Genomic DNA, 23,614 nt, shown 5'->3' on the forward strand with positions numbered 1-23,614 from the left:
TTTATTATTATTATGTATATCTGTGACAATGGGGGCGCATCCCTGTGCCATGGTGCTTGTGGGGGGCAAAGGACAAGCAAAGGCAAAGGAAGAGGCAAAACCTCTTCCATCGTGGGTTCTGGGATCAAACTCAGGTTGGCAGGCATGGTGGCAATCCCCTTTTCCCTCCCTTTCTTTTCTTCCTGAGGCAGGGTTCTCACTGGCCCGGGGCCATGAGAGGCTGGGTGGCCAGAAAACAAGTCCTAGAGACATTCTTGTCTCTACCTCTCCAGAACCGGGATTATAAACGCTCACCATGATGCCTGATGTCAGGCACCTAAAGGAAACTCGATTCCCCAAGCTCCCAAAGTCAGTCCAAGCATCCAGAGTTGAGTGCATCCTGAACTCTAGAAGGACTTCAGGTGGTTAGACAAGAGCCAGCACTCCTCAGGAACTTGTGGGGCTGTCTTCTGTCTACAAAAGGAGTCATTTCCCTGGTGAAACGGACAAATAGACCTCCAGTTAACAAATACCTGGGCAGCGATTCGCGTATCAAAGTCCACACTGGCCCCCAGGCCCTCCGTTCTTATGTACTATATTATCATCTCAAAAGCCCTGTGCCAGTCTCCCTGCCTTTCTCTCTTCCCAGCTAAGTGGGCTATTCTCACTGTTCAGGGCTCCTGCTATCCTCACTGTGCTCTCTCCAGTTTCTAATCCCTGCTGATCTCCCTCTTGCCTAGACAGCCCTTGTCCTGTCCAGTCTGCTGGCTGTGCTCAGTTCACTCCTTCCTCTCTATGCTCTGACTCCTCCAGATGCCTCTGGCTGTTCTCTCTCTCTCTCTCTCTCTCTCTCTCTCCAGCTTTCCCCCTAATCATACCATGGAGCTGTCATATTGGCAGTTTCTTTACTGCACCACCATATATATATATTGCATATATCTGGTGTAAAAAAAAAGACTTTCATTATTTTTAAAATACTGTGTATATGCGTCAGTATGTGCTGGTGCCCTTAGAGTCCAGAAGAGGGTGTCAGATCCCCTGGGGCTGGAGCTGTAGGCAGCTGTGAGTTACCCCATGTGGGTCCTGGGAATCAATCACGTCCCCTGCTGCTGTACCAGTACAGGCTCCTAACAGCTGAGCCAGCTCTCCATGGCCATGCCTGGCATCCTGCTGTACCAGTACAGGCTCATAACAGCTGAGTCAGCATTCCTTCAACATTTTACAAGGGTTTGGGGGATTGAATCTACAGCCTGGGGTTTTCAGGGCAATCACTTCACTGACTGAGTCAGTGAGCATCTCCCTGAGGTCCCTTCCTCCTGTGTTTCCCACCAGCTTCACACCCCTTTGCTTCCTCACTCACTTTGAGTGCTGGTAGGGCCTATAGCCGCACCAGAAACAGGAGCTGCCCTTGCAGTGGCAGTGAAGGGAGGGATAGCAGTCCCATGTGTGTTCAAGGTGGTGACTGCAGCAGGCAGAGGTAAAGGCCTCTGCTAAGCTGATGTGGATGCCTAGGCTCTGTGCTGGGAACCAGGCAGGGAGTCCAGTTGGGTTCCCTGGAAGTGTCTGATTTGACTGGGCCGTCTTTGTTTGTCAAGTCTAAGTTGGTCACCTGACTGTGGTAGGAAACCTGGAGGAGATGTGACAGGTAGAGAGAGAATCATCTCCTGGCAGAAGCTAGATGACAGGCTTCTGGGAGTGCCCTTGCTGTGCTCAATAAATACAAGCACAAATGGTGTGTGTGTATGCGTGTGTGTGTGTGTGCGTGTGTGTATGTGCTAACTAATCCAGTCTTCATCCAGACAACTGAACTTACCTTGGGAATTCAAAACACCTGCCCTCTGTCTAGGTTCTCCCTGAAGACAAAACAAAGTGCTGGACTAAGAATTTAGGGCTCTTTGGTTTCCAAATCAAGACCAGCGCTCTCTCTTGTTCTCTCTCTCTTGTCCTGTGTCTCTGTGGGAGGACCGTTCCTAGGATTTGCTTTCCCTTTTCAAGAGCTGAAGAATGTTGAAAAGGCATCTTTTACCTTAGCGAGTTAAAGCATCACTTCTGGCCCCACTTGGTTCGGTTTTGTTACTCGCTTTGCTCTTTGTATCCATTTTCAATATTTAGAAATAGATGGGATTCTGAAACAGGCCAAAATAGACTCGAGTGGCAGAAACTGTAGCTCTGCCTGACACGCCAATGAGTTTCCCTGGAAGGGAGGTGAATTTAATGCAGAACGATATTTGGCATTTCCTCTTTCTGCTTGTTGACTCAGTGAGAGTTCACACACCCCACTCTGATTGCTAATGGAGATGCCTCTGTCGAGGTATTTGCTTTGCTCAGTCTCCAAAAGGACCTCTCACTTCAATAAAAGCATACAAGCTATGCAGTTGCCATCATTGCTCTATTATTACATGCTTGAATTAAAAGCTATAAATGAGAGCTGGGGAGATGGACCACTTGCCATGCGAGCATGCAGACTAGAGTTGAGATCTCCACCGTCTGTGTGCATGTTGGGTAGGCATGGATGTCTGCCTCTAATCCCAACACACAGGAGATGGAGACAGGCTCCACAGAGCAAACTAGCTGGTTAGACTATCCAAACTGGTGAGCTCTTGTTCAATGTGTAAGGCACACAGTGACCCAGGAAGACACCTGGCATCAACGTCTGAGCACTACATGCGTATGACTCATACATGTGCAGCCATATGCAATCACTCAATACGAAACATGTTATTATATTTCATCAATTCATTTTTTTTTACTGCATATGGTATACCAACAATCTATGAAAATTCTTATTAAAAGTTGGTTTTTAATGTATTAATATTATATCAAAATATATTAATAATGAAAACATATATAAACAATTGATTTATGGAATTAAAGGCATCAGCTTCCCCCCGCCCCTTTGCTCTTGCACCCTATGATAGAGATTCTACAAGGCTGATGGGCTACATAGAACACTGCAAAGCTACAACCGAATTATCACGGTTTTCCTTAATAGCTCTATTTTGCCTACCTCTGAGAGTGAATTAACATCTTTTTAGCAATCAGGCAAATCCTTTGGAATGTAACAGCTTACTATCGTTATTTTCAGCAAACCCCAAGTTAAGAACATCATCAGACAACACCTAAATCCTCTCACAGTTTCCCCCACTACGCTGTAATTGGCTGCTCACCCGGTGTTCCCACCGATGTCTTTGGAAAACACCTTGATTTATGACTTTCTTTTGTTCTGTCACTACAGAAGCTCGAGCGACTGCTTTTCACGTTGGTACACGCTGTTCAGGGCAACATGAATCTGTCTTCCCCGGTCACGGTCAGTCATATTTGGCTTTGAATAAGTTTTGTATTGTCCTCTTTGCTGTGAGCACTGTGTTTTGCATGGACGTGGAATGGAAACATGTTAGCGCCAAAAGGTAATTTTAAATGAGATGCTCTCGATGATTTTATAATTAAGAAATGGAACTCTCTCTTTGTGAGGAGTATGCACAGCGGAGTAAATCAGAGAATGGCCTGGAATGAATCGAGGCATTTTAAAAGGCAGACGGGACACATAAACAGATCAAGAAGTTCTCTGTTAGCGGGAGGGTGCCACAAAGGCGGTCAGCGGAGTTGTCCACTGTCTGCCTGGCTCCTGGGCTAGCTCAGAGGGTAGACTTAAGGCCAGGGTGAGTCATACCATTGCTCTCTGTTCAGCGTGAAAAGCCTTCCAAGTGGAATGCCCCAATGGAAGTGGGAAGTAATAGTAAGGATTAAAGCGTCCTAGGGGACGGGGAATATAATGTCCATGAGCCCAAGAGAAGCAAACTAAGCTACATGCAAAGCAAAAAGGCAAATTGGTCACTACCTAATGGTTCATCCAGAGCAGACCACGAGAAGACTCTGAGGTAGGACAGTGGTGGACTATTGGCTAGGGAAGGGAGACTTCAGTAACTGTTGATATTTAATTTATGTAACAGAAGTTGTTAATCAGTCAGAAAAAAATAATAATCCCTGCTTGGGATTGGATTCTCTTGAATGACCTCCTCTGGAAATCACTGCCCCAAGCTCTGTCAGTGCCCAGGGTTCCTGGTGTTTCAGAAAATGAGTAGCTATAGGCCAAACCGGTTTGGTCAGCTCTAAGGGGGCCTCAGAAGTCATCATCTTTGTCCCAGCCAGCAGCCCGGCTCCAGCTCTCCCATCTGAGCTCTTTCCTATATACCACTGTTTCCCCTCCTCCACCCGAAAGCCTCCTTCAACGGTTAACCCCCACAGTTCATTAAAACAAGCTGTTTGAACAGGTCCACAAGGGTTAGTCATCCTCGGAGGTTTAGGGAGCTTTGCTGTGCCCAGAGACTGGCACCAGCAAGCCTCCCTCATAAGGAAAAGGTCTGGCTTGGAGAATTGTGGTTTAGAGTCATGCATTCACAGGTTATAGTTTGCCCGTGTCATGAGCTTGAGACTAGTGGAGCCTATTAAACCTCGGGACCAATGACTCTATGGTAATTTATATGAACGTGCTTTAAAAACCTGAATGCCAAAGTTCTTATCCTTTTTCTCTGGTAACAGGGATGGTGAAGATGTAAATGCCTTCCAAGACCTGTGAGATTTGGAATGCAAACTCAAGAATCCCATATCTGCTCCCATACATCACCGATCTCCCAAGCTAGCAGGATTTGTAAATACATGATATTAAACGTATATTTTTAAATATGAAGAATTGTATTTTTACACAAACCGCAATAATATACTGGAGAAGATACAAGTAGGCAGAAAAAAAACTTGGAAAGATACACACTATGACATGAATGCTTGTATACTATCTGTGAGATTGTAGATGGTCTAAATTGTCTATAATTTTGTTGTTTTCTTTCAATTTAATTTTATTTCTCTCTCGTTTATTCTCACCGAAGTAGTTGCACTTACAACAGACCTTCAAAATAGAGGACAGAACTATCTAAAGCAAATCTAAAAAGACACGAGGGGATGCTGGGGACTGCTGGGGACAGATTACTTACCCGCCATTGGGATCACACGGTTCGTGGGGAGTTTCTCCTGGCCTTCTGATTGGTTCAGATGTAGGGTCCTTATTCCAGCTAAACCCACAAGTGTCTCTTCTGAAGATTGTGTGAACAATAGCTATCAAGGAGCCAGTTTCTCTTTGGGGTTGTGGGGGACATTTTTCTGCTTGCCTACAGGACATAGAGAAATGCCAGGGGCTACTGAGTCCCTGGCTGCAGCTGCCTTTGAGACTGGTAGAACTGGTATCTGTCCGTTCTGAGTTCCGATTCTTCAGTTCTTCCTCTGATCTTCTAACAATTTTTTTTGCTTTGTTTTGTTTAATTATTTATTTTTTGTTTTGTCTGAACTAGTTAAGAGTTTGATTTCTGGTACATGGACCAAGTACAAAGTTAGGAAAATTCAAGAATAAAGTACGACTGTAGTTTTGAAACACATGAAATCACCAATACTTCCTGACTCCGGCGGTTGTGATTGTCTGTATGTGTGCCTGGCCTTGTAGAGGATTGAGAGAAGAATGCAAAAACAGACAAGCGGGGATGACTGGCTCAGATTCAGATCATCCTGTCTGGTAAGGAGGCTGAACCCATTGTGGCTGCAGGAAGAAACAGACAATACCAGTATTGTTTAAGCTAAGGTTATGACCATCAAAATTAAATTGCTTCTTTTACTTATGAATGTGATGTACAGGATAACACATTTACAATAACCCAATAAATTAGAGAGCAATCCCTGCACTAATTGGGCAACTGAAGGTTTCTAAGCTTTGCTAAAACCTCAGCAAACTGATAGAGATATATTACAAAAGAATCTACTCTGAATGTGGTTTGTGTTCCTTCAAAGTCAGTGTAGTCACGAGTACTGGAACTTAATTATTCTAGGAACACTCGAAATAGTGAGGCTTGGGAAGGAATGGCTTGTCTGTCTTTCTTTCTATCTGTCTGTATGTAGGCATGAAGGTGTCATCAGGCGCCATTCCTCAATGCTATCCACTTTATTTATTTTATTTTTGAGACAGAGGCTCTCACTGGCCTGGGACTTGACAAAGAGTTCAAACTGGGTAACTAGTGAGATCCACGATTCTGCTGCTTCTACCTCCACAGCCCAGCAGTGGGATTACGAATGTGCACAACCATTGTTATCATGACCCAAGGCCAGTCCCACAGGGCGGCAGAGGATGACCAGAGGCTGTGGCAGGTGGAAGACAGACAGATATACCATGCAGAGAGAGCTTGGGTATAGAGTTTATTTGGTGAGTATTGGAAAGGGTTTAAGAATAAGGGGTTATGGAGAGAAGAGATAAAGCGGGGAGAAGGGGGACAGGAGAGGCAGAAACTGCCTCTTCAGAAGTAAGAGAGAGAGAGTGGGGGCTGGGGAGGCCTGAGATTTGCTTGCCTGGGCAGGAAGGGGGAGATTGGGAATGGGCAGGGTCTTAAAGGGACAGGGTACCTAGGTGACAGGGCAGCCAGCAGATGACAACATTCCCACCTTTCTCTTATAATAAAAACACAAGGAGGTAAGCATGGAAGGTTAAGGGGATGAGGGCATTGGGTTCTCAAGACCGCTTCCTGCTGGTTTGTGACGCCGGAGTCTTGGGGGACCTGAGAAAGCAGGGTGCTAGTCACATCCTGGCCTAGAGTAGCTGGTTGCTTCACTCCTGTCCAGGATTTGTGGTGTGGAACTGTCCCGTATCTCTTGGACCTGGCGAGGTGTTGGTAGACCAGAGGACAAGGTTAAGTTTAGGAAGAAAAAAATATTTTTAGGTCCTGGTAATTGAAGAGGAAGAGGAGGATATTAGGACCAGGGAATTGAGAGGAGTGTATCTGATCTAAGGTGAATCCTTCAATTCAGCTCCCTGGGACTCACACGAATTTTTTGAGTTTGTGAAAACAAGTTTTAGACACATACGTTCTATAAACGGCAGCGTAGTTATGCCAGAATGACTGTTACAGATATTTTTGCACAATGAAAAGTATCTTTAGAAGACCAAAGAGAATTTAAAACCTTGACCTTGCAGCAGTGGTAGCAGCAGTGCTCTGCCAGGGTTGGATTAATCGCTCATCAGCATTTTATTGATAATGTTAAGACTGTGGACGGCAGCAAGAGAGAGAGAGAGAGAATTGGAATAACTTGCATTTGCCCTCAGATCTTTATAACTTGCAGGCACACACCTTAATAACTTGCATTTGTATATCATAAAACACCCTTTATTTAGAACATGGTAAGAAGTTATACTGAAATCCGTTTGGTGAGTTTGTCCTTTTTAAGCTGACAAAATCTCTCAGCTGTCATACTGCATCAGAGATCTTTGAGAAGGATACAATTTTACTTGAGTTATTGATTTTAAAAATGACAGAGAACTTACTCCATTGGCTACCTAGAGCCTCTCCTCAGGGTCCTACACGGTCATTGAGGACAGGGGCCTCAGGGCTGTTTTTGCCTCCTGTTGTTTAGCTCAGGGCCTGCCAGACTTTCGAGGATGCTGTGGATTAGGAAATCTGTAGGAAGACAAGTCTATCTTGCCTTGAGCAGTTAGGCAGCCGATTCCAGCAATTCTGTTCACTGTCTGGAGATCTTCAGGAGTTTAGATGAAAGGCAGTTTTCCCCAGTAGTTAGCGCTTTCAGTTGCTGAAGCGAATTGCAGATGGGTGTGTTCTGTGCCCATCTGTTTTCTGTCTTCATTGGAGGAAATGGGGTGGTGCTTCCAATCTGTCTTACTGTTATAAAAAGTCTTTTACTAATTAAACATTTAAATACTATATTCTCCAGATCTCTGAGAGGGCTGTTGATTGGGTATAGATAAATTATGACTACAGTATAGGATCTGCCTGGAGAGCTGAGTCCGGGCTTGGCTGTACTGGTTTTTAACCTAACAAGTGAGATTTATACTTGTGAAAGACAAAGAGGAAAAAGCTGTTTGCAATAGGAACTTAACAGTAAAACTGACAATAGTGCAGAACAGCTAACAGGAAAGGCTGTAGGTTAGCTTTTGTTAATTTGAAATACATTTTTATAACCTTAAATTTCTACCATATATATATATATATAGAATATATTTTAAAGCAGAGTTGGATTACATATACAGTGTGTTGTAACAGATTAAAAGTAAATATCAGTTTAAAATATTTGACTTTTTGCTTTTTTAGTCTGGAATGAGATACAATGAACAGAGCTCATTAGGACTGGGACTACTTAAAACATTTTTTTAACAGTAAGTACATGCACAAATATACACAGTTGAAATTAAGTTTCATATACATATACAACACAGAGTTAAAGCTAACTTATGTTTATATAAAGTTAAGTTGAAAGTCACATGCTTGCACAAATATATTATACAGGAGTTGGGTGAAGTGGATGCTCTGGTGGGCCCTGCTGAAAAAATTTCACTGTGCAAAACACACATGTAACGGAGTAGTCCAGACACACTGATATTTTCCCCTTTACTTGCTTATGACTAAGAAGTGTGTTGAAGTGATAGGTAGAATATGGGAGAGATCACACCAGGCAAAACCTTGACCTTAGTCCAGTATATCTTCCCAGGTTTCACTGTGTAGCTCTGGAACTCATTCTAGACCAGGTTGTCCTTGAACTCACAGAGATCTGCCTGCCTCAGCCTCCCAAGTGCAAGATATGCGCCACCACAGCCCAGCTGAGTTATTGTTTCTTACAGTTTTGCTTTGTTGCAGGGTTGAGTGCTGAACACCGGGCCTTGCCTCTGGTTGTCTTGCTTTTTCCTTGGTCAAGAGTTCAATGGCTGCACTCCTGTTGGCTTGCTAGTGAACCCTGAAGTTACGTTTCACGACTAAAGAAAAATGTAAACAACTTCCTGTACATTAGCTATAGCAGCATCATTCAGACAAAAGGGTGGTGAAAAGGGTATTTTTAGACAGGGGGCGCCTAGCACCAATTCCGCTACAGTTGTGGGACCATGTGACAATATAAATCTGTCTCTCTGAGCTGTGGTTTCCTAGTCCACAAAAGTGACTACTCTTGAGTCTGATAAAACATATACGATGTCATTTTTAAGCATGAGATAGTATTATAGCAAGTACAACAATTATGTTGAACTAAGTTTTACCTCAGATTCTTAAGCTATTCAATTCAATATATATATGGTGGGTTTTTTTTTTTTTTGTATTTTGCATTGCACTGTATTTTAAACTTCCAAATTCTGAGACATAATTTAAAAACTCTTTAAAGTTTAGCATCTTTAAAGGCTACACATCACACTGAAAACTCTTCGTATGAAGGGATTCGAAGACCAGACATTGGTTGATGTTTGACATCATCAAGGTTTATAACTCTGGAAGGCTCATACCTTCAAATGGCTTCAGCAAGAGAACAGTATACAAGTTAACAACTGTGCACAAAGACAGTAAGAACTGTCTGATGCCTGCTTCTCTGAGGATGCATTTCTGAGACCAGCTAGTTATAGTGTGCTTGAAGCTGGCCCTGGGATCCTAAAGTCACATGTGTGTTTTTTGGTGAGTTCCACTCCGATGGGTTTGCAGCAGCCCTGTGAGAAGATCAGCTTTTAACCCTTCGTCTTTGCTACATCAATTAAATAAACCACTTTGTTTTTGTGAGTCAGTGCTCTGCTGTCTGGACATGCTTGCCTGAAGTCAAGTAATTATTCGTGTAAGGGAAATGAAATTAGATGGCCAGGAAAGACATGTGTTAAGGGGAGAGAAATCAAAACAAAGAATCTGCATTTGGGATAGAGAAAGTTGGAGCCAAGATTCTCTACCCACCCGCGGCCCCACCCTACCAGGTCATGGTGCGTGTAGAAAATATTAGGTGTGTATAGTCTTCAGGGGTTGAATAGAGGGAAATTGGACCCAAGTGCTCACAGCCACAGAGGTCTATGATAGCCATTGGGAGCACTGCCCACCCCTCAAGACAATGAAAAAATAAGAGGGCGGAGATATCACACCAACCTACCTCAGCTCATTCACACAACCTGCTATGAGCTAGGCAGCTCTCACATTCATGCATTTCCTGTATGTGGCTTCTCAAGCTGGAAATACCGAGCTAATACCACTGACTCCTTTTACACCATTCGGCTCAATAAGTAAGTGCGCAAGGAACACTTTCCCACTACTGAAATCCTTCCTGCAGCAGCTTCCGTTTCCAGCTTCTGTCTTTGCTCAACCCTCTAGGGCAGAAGTGCAGCTGCTGAGTTGGCTTTTGCCCTCCTCTGCTCCTTAAGCCTGGAGGCAGAGTTCACCCAAATTGTCTCATTTTCAGTGTGACAGCCATTGGGCAAACCCAGATGAAAGGCAATGGTAAAATGTGCATGATGCTTGGGCCGGGAAGGGAGGACAATCATCTAACCTACTAATTAACTCAGAGTGTAGAACAGCGATTGCTTTGGGAGACTTTCCTGTTCTGAACACCAAGGCTCCTCATTGCCTTTGGGGTGAAGTAAATATGTTCCCCCAGATCCTTAGCAATCAGGTACAATTTTATCTTGTCTCTTAGAAACGGTGAAAAATAGGGAACTGGACTTAGACTCACACAAGCTTCCTGAGCAGCAATTCTCCACCTGTAGGTCTAGATCCCCCTCTGGGGTCATATATCAGATGTCCTGAATATCTTATACTTACGTTAACAGCAGCAAAATTACAGTTATGAAATTGCAACGAAGTATTTGTATTGGTTGGGGCTCCCCACAACTCGATTAAATGGTTGCAGCGTTGGTCCTTTCTAATGAGAAGGACTGTTTCTGAGCATGCCCAATTCTGCATTCCTCCAGGCCATTTTGGGGCTTCAATGATTCTGCTGATTTGCACAAGGGCAGAGTGCTGTTTCAGGTCTGCCCTCACACCACCTAACCATTCCACTGAGGTGCAGCTCAAACCCCACAGAAGTTGTCTCTTTATAGAGGTCTTGGACACCACATTTAGCCACATTTTGTACCTTAAAAAAAATGTACACAGTTGCCTGAATCTCTGTTTTTAGTTCAAACAGCTTTTTTGATGTCCTCATACAATCTTGATTTTTTTTTTCATTGTGCTATTTACCTTTATAGCTACATTAACTCTAGAGCCTGGGAAGTAATCTGTGTAGTCACCACCTAAGGACCAAGTTAGAGCCGGGCAGAGGTGGCACACACCTTTAATCCCAACACTTGGGAGGCAGAGACAGGTGAAGCTCTGTGAGTTCAAGGCCAGCCTGGTCTACAGAGTGAGTTCTAGGGTAGGTGCCTAAAGCTACAGAGAAAAACCAAAAAAGAAAAAAAAAGGAACCAACTTAGAGTTTCAATCATATTGTGAATATACAACATTCCCAGTATAGGTGACTTGATAAAAATTAGTTTTAGATAAATAATAAGTTTAAAATCATAGCAATAAGGAAACAGTGTAGTTAGATTCCCCGAACATAGCATTCAGTTCCACTGTCCAGTACAGAGATGCTAAACCTTGAAGCTGAAGTCAGGGTAGGAAAGGCTTTACGTGTGTGGGTACCGGGAAGATGCACAGGAAAGTCTCAGATGCCGGCAGGGTCTGCGTCCTTGAGCTGAAATGTATTTTATATGAATGTGTTTCAGCTTATGGAAATACATGTAATCGTGCACTCACGACACGCATGGTTTTGTATAGGTCTGTCGCACATCAAGACAAAGGTTTTCTGGAAAAATAATAAACCCCAAAACAGGTCACATGACTTACAGAAGCTAATACTCTGTTGACCGAGGGAGGCCGTGTTACTATGTTTTGCTCACACAAACCATGGGTTCCCTCTGGGCCCAGGACTCTGATGAGCGGAGGAAAGTCAGATTGTCCTTATGGGAGAAGCTTGAGGCTTGGAAAACTCTTGCAATCTGGAGCATATTGTGGATACGGCTCCCCCTAGTGTACTGAACAACACAGGTGCCCCACACAGTGACCAAACACTTCTCTCCCTTCCTCAGCCTGATTTGAACCACTTGCAATCTGTTTAGCATGACTGCCTTTTTCTTCCCTCATCAACCTAATCACGAGGGTGGGACAGTTTTCCTGCATTCTTCTTGAGTACTGATAGGCCTGGGCATCGTGAATTGACTTGATCTAAGCAAATACTACAAAAATATGAAACATATATTAAAATTATACTCATTTACTTTATTATTAGTTTTGAGACAAGGTATTATCGTCTAGGCCTGGCTGTTGTTGAACTTGCTATATAGACTAGCTGGCCTCAGACTCACAGAGATCTGCCTGTCTCTGCCACCCGAGTGCTGAGATTAAAGGTGTGCGCCATGCTTTTACTTCTGAAAGTTTCTACATATGTAGGTTTCCATATGTCATCTTCAAAGGTCTGTATACTTATCATTTCCCATACACCTCCTTGATCCTGACCACCCATTTCCCAGGGATGCAGGCCCTGAAAGGCCATGCTCACGCACCAGTAGGTGGTCCCACACCCATGCACATACAGGCAGAACTGAATGAGCTCTGTGGTATGAGAGAAGGGGGAGTGGGGAGAGGGGGAAAAAGAGAGAACATATAAAGAGCATGTGATGGAGGTGGGTCTTGTATTAATCTGTTGTTTTTATTGGTTAATTAATAAAGAAACTGCCTAGGCCCATTTGATAGGCCAACCCTTAGGTGGGTGGAGTAAACCTGCATGTATGTCTGTGTGAGGGTGTCAGATCTTGGAGTTAAAGACAGTTGTGAGCTGCCATATGAGTGCTGGGACTTGAACCCATGCCCTTTGGAAGAACAGTCAGTGCTCTTAATCACTGAGCTATCTCTCCAGCCCCAATTAAAGTGATTTCTAAAAACAGTTTCCACATTTTTCCTGACTTAGGAGAAAATATATAAGGAGACTGAGCAAAACCAAAAGATGATTCTGAGCTATTCACTAAAGGGTTATTTGTACCCATCTTGTATTTCTCAAATGCTTCTCATCTGCAAATACACATTGCTTGAAGGGCACTTGCAGCCTCTGGAAGCAGGAGGAAGGCAGCTCCTCTGGAGAGGTAACTGCACTGCGTGGCTTATCCAACAGGATGCGCCCCCAAGTGTTTCTCTGGAATATCCAGCCCTCAGCGAACCTTGCTCAGGTAAGGTTTCTACATCGGACAGTGTTAAAGCATTCGAGGTTTGGCAAAGATAAATGATTTCCAAAGAAACTGCAGTATGCCTCAGAGCTCTCATGATGTGGTTCCGATGCCACCGTACGTCAGCATGAAGAACTGTGGTAGTTCCCAGATTAACACATTGTTAGCGTTTTTCATGCTCATTTCACAAGCCTGTTTCACTCATTTTCCTTTGCGGATGCACACTGGCTTAGGGTTTCAGTGTCTTTTAGTCACAGGTAGAGAACAAACAGCAAAGTGTGCAGAAAGGAGAGAACGTTAGGTCTGAGATTAAACAGGTCGGCTCTGAGGACATTTGTGGTCAGGGTCGCAGCTCTCTTCTGTGTGTGGAAACCGGTACCGAAGTGTGTTAAAGTCCTTGGCAGCCCTAGAGTAGATGTGGAGGGATCCACACACTGTAGGCAACACCAGTCCAGTATAGCAATTATATCGCTACCTACTGAAGGCCACAGGGATCCACAATGCCACTATTATAACTTTTTTTTTTTGTCACAGCTATGATACTTCTAAGAATGAGAATCAGGGCTTCAGAAGTATGGGATCATATAGATCCAATTTCCATTTCTTTTTTTTCAATTAAAACTTTTCCTTATAACAGCCAGACAGAGTGGTGCATGCCTCTAGTCTCACCACTCAGGAGGCTCAGGCAGAGGAAGCCTGAGTTCAGACTTGATCTCAAAAGCATGAAAAGACAAACAAAACCCAAACTGTCTTTTTGTGTGCAGCCTCCGTGAAAATCCACATGGCCCTATCTCGTTATTGTTGTTGTTACTGACAGGGTCCTAAGTCCACAAGAGACTCTGAAAGGAGTCGGAGGGAACAAGTTGTGACATAGGGTGGGCGAGATGGCTCAGAAGGTCAACGTACCTGCCGCTGAGATGATGGCCCGAGTTCGATCCCCAGCTACCCTGTAGCAGGAGGAGAGAACTGACTCCTGAGAGCTGTCCTCTGATTTACACACATGCGTCCTGGTACCTCGTGCACTCACACAATTCACACATGCATACATACACACACTAAGTAAATGCATGTAATAAATAAATAAACAAACAAATAAATAAATAAATAAATGTATGTTAACAAGAGGTGGATCCTGGTCTCACAGCGAGGCCAAGTCCTCCCAAAAAATCAAAATCCACATAGTGTTTTGTCTTGGATAAAGTATGGTGATTAGGACAACAGAGGCCAGGACGGGAGGGACAGTCCTTGCTTTCCTTCTGCCTCACCGGTAGTTGAGTGAGCCTCTCCATGTGGACTAATTTCCCACTTCAGAAGTGCAACTTCCTGGGGACTGATCAGTGTCTTGGGCACCTTGTAGACGTGAGGGACGCGGCACCGGCAGACCTGGACTTACATGTGATTATATGTTCGCTAGCTTCGGTTCACTGGCTTAGGGAGAACTGGGGCTCTTCTTTTAGCATTTGGGGAAGGAGGGTGGCAAAGACTCACTGCAGAGGCAGCTCTTGGATGTCACTGGACCTTCTAGCTGGGTTGATTTCAAGCATGGGGAAGTCAATTCACACCCATGCCTGGTGACAGACTAAGCAGAATTTGAACTCTGGACTTTTCTGGAGATCAGTCTACGTCCTTGTTTTGTTCAGCTGCTCCAGGCTCCAGCTGCTAGCCAGCGTGCCGCGTCTGGCAGACCCATCCTGCAGGCTGCTTCTCCTCACGACTGGAATCAAAGGTGTTACAGGTCAGAGCTGAATGTTCTGGCAGACACGCCACGGACGGACGGCTCCATGCCTGCTCAAAACATACAGTGTCTGGCGAAAGCCAGATTGAAGATCGCTAACCTCACCCGCCAAGATTCCAAAAGGAAAAACTGAGCTCAGAGTTTTCCTCTTCATAGTGATTTTTCTTCCCTTCCCTTTTGCTTCTCTCTCTCTCTCTCTCTCTCTCTCTCTCTCTCTCTCTCTCTCTCTCTCCCTCCCTCCCTCCCTCCCTCCCTCCCTCCCTTCCTCCCTCCCTCCCTCCCCACCCTCCTCCTTCTCCTCCCTCTCTCTTAAAAGGGAATCCCCATGTTTACAAATTGAAATCCAAAATGCACAAGCGGTCAGTTCAGGGATCTGCGACCCATGAACATCTGTGTGTCTGGGGCTTCCTTGGGAATCAGTAGCAGCCTGGAGAGCAGCGAGCCAAGCCTGCCCTAGGCGGAAAGGAATTCTGTAGAGGGAAACTGTGAGGAGGCTTGAGCTGTCCCGGCCTGGTGAGCCTCTGGCTTTGCCTTCCAGGGACATGTCTGCACTCAGCTTCAACTGCTTTTACGAGCTGCATTTTGAGTCTACTTTTTTTTTTTTTTGAAGTGGGTTGTTTACTATTCACACATTTCTTCATCATCAGACAAAGAAAGTAAGCAATTTCAGCAAAATAAAACGATACTTTCTTGAAGGCAGCTTCCCAAATTTGACCCTGCATTTTAAAAATAGTTATGGAGCATTATTCTGTCTTTGATGAGCTACTGCCTGCAAGGGTTAATTTTCATTGTCAATTTGACTGACTGTGGAATTACCTAAGAGACATATCCAGAGGTACGTCTGTGAGGGAGTTTCTAGGGAAGTTTAACTGAGAAGGAAAACCTACCCGGAGTGTTGGCGTCAGTATCCGTAGCTCAGGCGTGAGGGCAGAAGCCAGATGACCCCTGCATCCTTGTCTTCCCGCCTCCTGACTCTAGACACAGCATGCCCTGCTTCTCATGCTAGCCTCCTGCTCTTCTGCCTCTCTTCCCTCGACAGGGTGGACTATATTCCCTCAAACCCAAAAAAGTCTTCTTTAAATGGCTTTTGTCAGCAAGAATAGTAATGAACACACAGTATATATATATATATATGTGTGTGTGTGTGTGTGTGTGTGTGTGTGTGTGATTGAAAACCAAATAGTTCATTGGATCAACTAAGTACCGACTTTAGAATTTTATGGAAGGAACTTTAGACCAAACAAGCAATGAAGATGTGGTAGAGTCAGCTTTTTGTAGCTGACTCTGAATTTCAAATTTCATTCAAACAAATTCAATTTCCTGAGTCACAGAAAAAAAAAAAATCGTTGAAGAGTAAAGAGCCCTCCACACCTACCACCTGTTAAGGAGACACTCAGATTTCTTAAATAAGTTGTGTTATCATCAAAACAGACTTTTCTGTCAGTTAATATACCCAGGTTCTGATTATTTTACCTTTAGCTGGAATGTTGTGTCTAACATTACAAAGCATTGGGTGTGTGTGTGGGGGGGGTTGTCTGTGTCCACCCCCTCCTCTCTCTCTAAGTTCCATTGAACCACAGCATTAAAACTTCCCAGGGAGGCATTGCCGGCGTGAAGAGCCACCTACCTTTGAGGCTCTGCACGCCTACGCTTCCAGCCAGCTCACACACGGAGAGATGCGGCACGCCCTTCCTTCCCTATGCTATAGTAAACAGTGCAGATACGGTGGTTAAAATGAGAAAGAAGTGTGCCGACCCCACCCTCACATTCATGTATTTGAAGACTTGGTCCCCAGTTGGTGGTGACTGTTTTGGGAGGTGATGGAACCTTTAAGGAGGTGCATCTTGCTAGAGGAAGTACATCCCTTTAGGGCTTTGGAAGTTTAGAGCATAGCTCTCCTTCCTCTCTGATAAAATGTAATGTAAGCGTCCTGCGCCAGCCACCATGCCCGCCTACTATCAATACTGCCCACACCATTATGGACTACCCTTTAGAACCGCGAGCTAAGTCTTTCTTCCTTAAGTTGCTTTGGGGCATTGTATTTTATCATAGCAACTTAAAATTAATACTATATCCACAGGCGGGGTATGTAGACACAGCAGCAGGACACTAAGCCCATCAGCGCACATAGAAATAGAGCCAATATTTTAGTATTTTACACATATAACTAAATGCATGAATGGCTGGCTCAAGGATTTTAGCAAGGATTTTTAATTTATTTATTCATTTATTTGTGTGGGGGGGGCTTAGAATTTTTTGTTGAGGGGATCATCTAGTTACAGGGATGAGAGTTGATAGATTTTTTCAAGGACACACATTAAAAAAAGGAAACCAACACATCTTGAGGAAAGAGGGAAGTCTTTAATTTCCAACTATTAAAATAACAGAAAAAAGGTCAACTTACTTATATTCATTTATTTCTATGGGTAATGAATAAGTTAAGGAACACTTCACCTCAAACACAGATGGTTTCTATTCTTTTAGCTAAGCTAATGCTTTAGTTCCATATATATTTTTGAATTCCCATCATGGTCAAACACCACTTTTTAATCCTTAAACAACAACAACAACAAAACAACGGATAAGCACTTTTACACCGTTCAAGGAAGTCAGCTGAGGGTTCATAAGAATAATTTTCCTTTTAAAAAACATCCATCTGACCAAAATAAAATCATTTTAATTAACTCCTTCCTGAGTAACTAAAACCTTGGAATGTGCTGAAAGATTATAATAAATAAGGCAAAGACCAACTAGCTTCAAATGTATTTTCTTCTTAAATTAAACTATGTAAAATGTACAATATATTTCATGAAGTACAAACTATGTTGGGGCAGGGCCCAAGTGGACTGATGAAGTACCTTGACTTCTGGGATCTAGGGGTCGTGTGCTGGGACAAAATAATATTAGCCCCCTCTCCTGTGAAGTGACAGTGACTGTGGGCAAGAATAAATGTCTTTGAGCACAGCAAGTGCTGTGCAAGCTTCTAGAAAGCAGGGGACCTGTAAGAGCGACCAGCTGTCCTGGTGTTTTAAAAAGGGCAGGGAAAAACAAGCTAATACAGCTTGATCTTTAGATTGTGAGGCTGCACAGTGGGCCAGCTAACCGTCACTCTGTCTCTGTAATGTCAGGGATATGACTTACAAAGCTCCTCACCGCTGCTATTCTCCTAGTTTGGAGCACGCAACTGTTTTCTAGGCTGCTCTTCAAAGTCTGGTTAACAGAAGGGCTCAGGTCTCTCTGAAGAGCACGAAGGATATTCCCCCTCCGTGAACTTCCCCTTATCTACTTCCTGTCCCAGTTCCCTGAGGCAGAAAGGAGGCTCATGAGCAGCTAGTATTGGACTTAAGTCTCTATGATTCCTGCCTTCCCTGGATGCCAGCGGGCTGGAGTCTTCTTAATGCATTTTGTGATGAAGTAGCTTCCGTACACACTGGACAGTTTCCAAATGACTGGTGAGTGTCCAGTGCCAGTGATGGAAGGAAAAACTTCTTGGGAGATTTGATGGTCTCTGCAAAGCAGAAGCCATGGAACCTGTGTCAAGTCAGAGTCCTGTTTATTTAACTTCCTTGGCTAGTGCTCTTCCAGGGCTGGCTCTGGGGTGAACCCGAGGCCGACTCAAGTTGTCACCAATGTCCATCCTGCTGCCACCACTGGGCTCTGGCTCTCAACTGCACAATATCCACCAGGTAGAAAGTAAATTTCCAGGACTTTTTTTTTTTTTTTTAAGATAAACACAATTCAGAAATTAAAGGACCGGAAGTATCATGGAAGGTGGGGAGTTGGCGGGAGGGAAGAAGTGGACGGCATATTTTGATGTAAAAGGATTGGCCAGTGTCTACTCATGTCACAAGGGGGCACCAACCTACTCAAAAGATGGTCGAGCAGTGTCCTATCCGGAAGTCTTTCTGTTCCTGGCACTCATGTCCCTGGGGAAGATTATCAGGAGCAAGCAGGTCCCATAAAAAATTATTCTACTGCTGTTTTCCTGGGACTTGTTACTAAAGACAGCAGCTCTTTCCGGTCTAGAAGTTATAGAAGACACCAAATTCCATAAAGCACAATTTTTCTATGTGTGTTCTTGGGGGATTGTGCCCGGCATACAGGCAAGCTTAGGGTTCCTGCCGTAGATATCAAGGCCAAAGGTAAATCAGTTTCTGCCCTTCCACTTGTAAGAATCCAGAGGGCAGAGAGGCTTCAGACGGCTGCAGCCTTTTCCTGATACCACACGGCCCTCGTTTGATCTGTCCTGCCAGCACTTGACATAGCAAGCACACGTCATACCTCGTTAGGCTCCTTCCAAACAGAGCGACGCGTGCAGATGGAAAGTCTCAATGGAGCTCACATGCACGAGCTTTGATCTTGACAAGCCTCCCCAGCTCTGATTGGCTGGGAACGTGGGTGCCAGAGCTGTCTTGTTTTCGCAGTTGATAACTACCTACTCTGTTCTTGGTGACAGTGTCCCCTGAGATAGACCAGAGGCAGTGTCCTACCCATGTGGGCAGATACTCGGTAACCAGGGTACCCTCCCCCATGTTCCTATCAGTGCCCCTTCTACTCCTAGATGCTTCCTCTCTGTCTGAAATGTTTGTTTCCACTGCTGGATACAATATCTTTACAATGGAAGCAATACTTTTCAAGACATCTTAGAAATGACAAAACGCCTGGGTTGGAGGAGATATTTCTTTCTCTTTCCTACTGTAAGGGGTGGGCAGAGGATGGGAGGCCATTCTGTGAACAATCTAGTGTAACTGGGAAAGACTCAAGGAGGCAAGGAAAGAAAAACACAGAATAAAATAAAACCCGCAAAACCGGGCATCTCCCAATGACCCCAACATGTGGGAATGTTTTGTTCTTTTTAATGCAACCGAGCATTAATGGAAGTCCCTTCAGAATTTTTCTTTCCCAAAGAACTTCCTGGAAATGGGGGACACAGCCACGATGGTGATGTCACGCTCGGATCACCTCTTATAAATATCTTCTAGCCACTTTTCGTCATCTTGTTCCTCGTCGTCAATTGGCTCCTCGGTCTCCAGAGGGGTAGGAATGAAGAACTGTGGTCGCAGAGGGGGCCGGCTGGTGCGAGACTTCAGTCCGAGCTTGCGCTTCAGCAGGTGGAACTGCTCTTTGACGTAGTGGTAGAACTCATACTCCAGCCTCATTCTCTGGTAGAGAATCTGCACGGCCTCGGGAGAGGGGACCGTTTTCTTCACGGTCACAGTCATGTTGCCAAGCTTCCTGTGCTCTGGAAAAGAACCAGGGAGCCCATGAGTGACTATCCGTGAAGCCTTAGCTTAGAAGTAACCAGTGTGTGTGTGTGTGTGTGTGTGTGTGTGTGTGTGTGTGTGTATGCCTGGTATTGGACATCCAACAAAGAGGAGAAGATGTCCCCATGGGATATGGCAAGGTGTCTCATTTCTTGACTGGAGAAAGAGAATTCACTTGTTTATGATCTCCTGTAGTGTGTTCTAAACGGAATAAAAGGCAGGTGTGGTAGGCTCAGCCGGTTGAGTGGGTCAGGAGAGAGGATCGTACTGGAGTTGACGCTTAGCTTGTTAGCACAATGAGACCCTATGTCAATGAAAACAAATACATGAACACTGGAGGAGAGAGTGAGGAAGAGGAAGGAGAAAATATTCTTGTTTATTATTATTATTATTATTATTATTATTATTATTGACAGGCTGCATTATGTAGTCCTGGCTGTCCTGGAGCTTACTATGTAGTCCAGGTTGGCTCTAACCCGCAGAGAGTCACCTGACTCTGAACCCTCTGCCTCAGTCCCAGGGCTGGAATTAAAGGTGTGCATCACAACATCAGGCTATATTCTTGTGATTTTATTACCTAATTTATTAGTTAAATTATTTGAGCCAACCCGCTCTAAAACGAATCTGAAGAATGTGACAAAAATCACGTATGCAGCCATTGGTTACATTTTTGAGAGAAGTAGGAAAAGAGAAAATGTAGGCACAAAAAAAAATAAACTTCGGGGTGGGGGAATAGCTGTTTCCTTCTGCCCAGGGAAGGGTTCTCACTCAGTGCTCCTGGTGTCTTGCTCCCACCCCTCTTCAGGGAGGCAAGCCATGTAGATTATGCCTGGGTTTCATATTTCTGTGCTGGAGGAGGAGACTCAGAAGTTGCGCCTGGGAGGGCGCATCCTGTCAGGTGGTTCAGGACTTCATGCCACACGTGAAGTCATTTTCTTGTCAACCCTCACATGCAAGGCTGGCATCTGGACTGGCATCTCTATGTCTCCAGTGTGCATTTATCAATTCGCTTAGAACCCAGGCGTGAGAAAGTGGGTGTTATTTAGCCCCCCAAATCCCAAAGGCAAGTACACGGGACACACGCTGGTCATCCTAATGAGTTCTGTGGGAGGTAGGTCAATAGGCTGTAACCGTCCTAGCAGCCAGCAAAGAATTTTAACACAGTACACTGCTCTTAAAATAACAGTCACAATTATTACTAGGTATGAAACCATTTGGAACTGTTTTCCATCAAGTCTCTTAACCAAAAGCTTCAGTAGAATTAGCAACATTTTAATAGTATCCATGGAGTAAGTCCGGTACACCACATCTGCTCCTGGGCAGCCCTGGCTCTGGGGACTCCACTCAAATTCCTTCAGACGGCCTTACTTTATCCACGTTTTATAAGGCAATGAAATCTGCAGAAAGACCCTAAGGGGCTTTCCCACACAGTTACCCCACTGTCCTGACAACTGTACCCACTTTTGGGAAGCACTGGCCATAATAAACACGAGTCCAGGCTGTCTGTCTGTCTGTCTGTCTGTCTGTCATCTGCAAACTCCTCTGAACAGGCAGAGAAAGCAAAGGGGAATTTTCCATTTCCATCTCTCGGGTGACAGGAGATCCCCACGTGTATTTCTGTTTCCTCAGTGTGTTACTCTCCTTAGCCCCGCCTCTAAGTGCCCTTGTGAAACATGATGGACAATGACAGCTGCCTCACAGAGATCTTAGGAGGGCTAGTTTTTTTATTTGAATTTTTAAACTCCCGTTTTACATTGACGTCCAATTTTTGCTTCATCCACCTGTCCGTTCAGTGATGCTCACTGTTAATCAGTTACCCCACCTCTCCCTCTCTCTCACATACACAGAGACACAATCCATTTTTCTTGGGGTGGGGCTACAGCAAGGACTTAGGTATCCCAGACTGGTCTTGAACTTGCTAGCTGTAGCAATCCCGCATGCCAGAATATAACCAATGGGAAGTGAAGGCCTCACCCGTGGGCACTGTTTGATAACTTCCAGGGGTGTGTGACTGTCATGCTCTCTAGGGACATTCACAAACGAAGAATCCAAGCCAAAACACCTTCCACGAAGGCAGGAGGGGGGCGGGAAATCCACCCCAAGATCAGTCCGGTAGTGCGTTTGGCTCATGGAATATTTGTTCAGAATTTCACTTAGTTCTATGGACTTGGTCTAGTTCATGTGGAATATGAATTTCTGGCCTTTCTTAGAGGAAGGCTATGGAACTCAGCATATCCATACCCCTGAGAGAGATGGTGTACTCAGACCCTAAGTGGCAGCTCGTTATTTTATGTCACCTGCCTCATTGCTATAGAAATTCTCCAGCTCCCCTGCTCTAGAGGCTTAGAAACTCTGAGTTTTATACATCTAGAAAGCAAGGGTTTTATGTGAGTGCTCCCATCAAGCTCCTCGGTGTGTCCACTGCCACCTCGCACCCCTTTCTCTGCAAATATTTATTGAGTAGCTGTTTGGTACCAGGTGCGGGAGCCGTGGAAAGTGAATGGGACATTGTCACCACCACCACCTACAGACGTTCGACAGCTTGCCCCGTGCCAGGCTTTGTGAGACATGAACACACATTTTCGATTCCTGTGAACCCCCATCCCCAATGCTATGGGGTCATTTACCACCTTTATAGACGTTTCTCTGGAATCCAGGGTCCTGTTCAGGCTCACAGAGACGGAAAACAGAGGAGTCAGAAGTTGGGTCAGAGAGTCCGACAAGCTGATCCAAGTTTCAACCACACTAAAGAGGAGCTGATCTCCCAGGCTAAGGGGACGCCTCCCCCTCCCATAGAACCAGGGGCCATGGGTAGGGGAAGGCAGGGCATTCTGGTTTGCTTCTTGGCATCAGCACTTCCTCTCCATGGTCACAAGCCAGAACTGGTGGACCTGTTTTAAATACTTTGCACAAAGACGAGGCTTTCATATCTGCCTACCTTAGTTCTCCTGTTTGCCCAGTTCACCAGCAAGCACCAAGGACCTGACAGACTCGTTCAAGGTGATAAACCTAGTATGTGAAGTCCTGAGCCTGGAAAGAGGGCTTTCTGGTTCCCTTCTAGCACCTTCTGGCTATATCACAGGCTATTAATTTCCAAATGGAGTGGAATCTATAACCACCCACTTCTCCAGGCCCAGTGTGTGCTCTGGCATTAAGGGGATTGCTCAAAGAGAAGGGCTTGAGTGTTCTAACTTGGGTGGGGGGAGGTAGCGCTGTGGGGATCCTGGGAGGATCTGCTGAAAAAGGTAGCAGCCAGCAGCAGTGTTTTCAGAATGAAAGGGACTGTGTCTTTCTCAGTGTTCCCTCCCTAGTGCCCATCTCCATGCCTGGAACGTAACAACAATCCACGGGAGTCTGTTCATTTGAAACCTGCATTTGAAATCCATCGGTAAGACTGGATTAACCCCAGCGGCAACTTTGGGTGTTGACGTGACATAGGCTGTTGCTTGCTAAATTCCCTTCTCACTCGAGGTTCTCCCCTAAGCAAAACTCCATGTCTAGAAAGTGGATTTCTTGAGCTAGGCTGGGGAAGTCATGGCTGCCCTGGACAGGCTGTGGAGTCTGTTTCCTCTCCTCCCTTCTGCTGAAGAAACCATGTAA

General features: G+C 44.9%; 1 protein-coding gene across 1 annotated transcript in view; it reads right to left on the reverse strand.

The window, feature by feature from the left end:
- Nucleotides 1-17,099: 17,099 nt before the first annotated feature.
- Ust (uronyl 2-sulfotransferase) overlaps nt 17,100-23,614 on the reverse strand; it is a 286,573-nt gene continuing 280,058 nt past the window's right edge. The window contains exon 8 of the mRNA XM_057762423.1: nt 17,100-19,992. Coding sequence (XP_057618406.1) covers nt 19,709-19,992 — 284 coding nt within the window. The 3' untranslated portion in view covers nt 17,100-19,708. The remainder of the gene's footprint in view (nt 19,993-23,614) is intronic.

This window comes from Chionomys nivalis, chromosome 2 (assembly GCF_950005125.1).
Source record: "Chionomys nivalis chromosome 2, mChiNiv1.1, whole genome shotgun sequence".
Lineage (NCBI taxonomy): Eukaryota > Metazoa > Chordata > Mammalia > Rodentia > Cricetidae > Chionomys > Chionomys nivalis.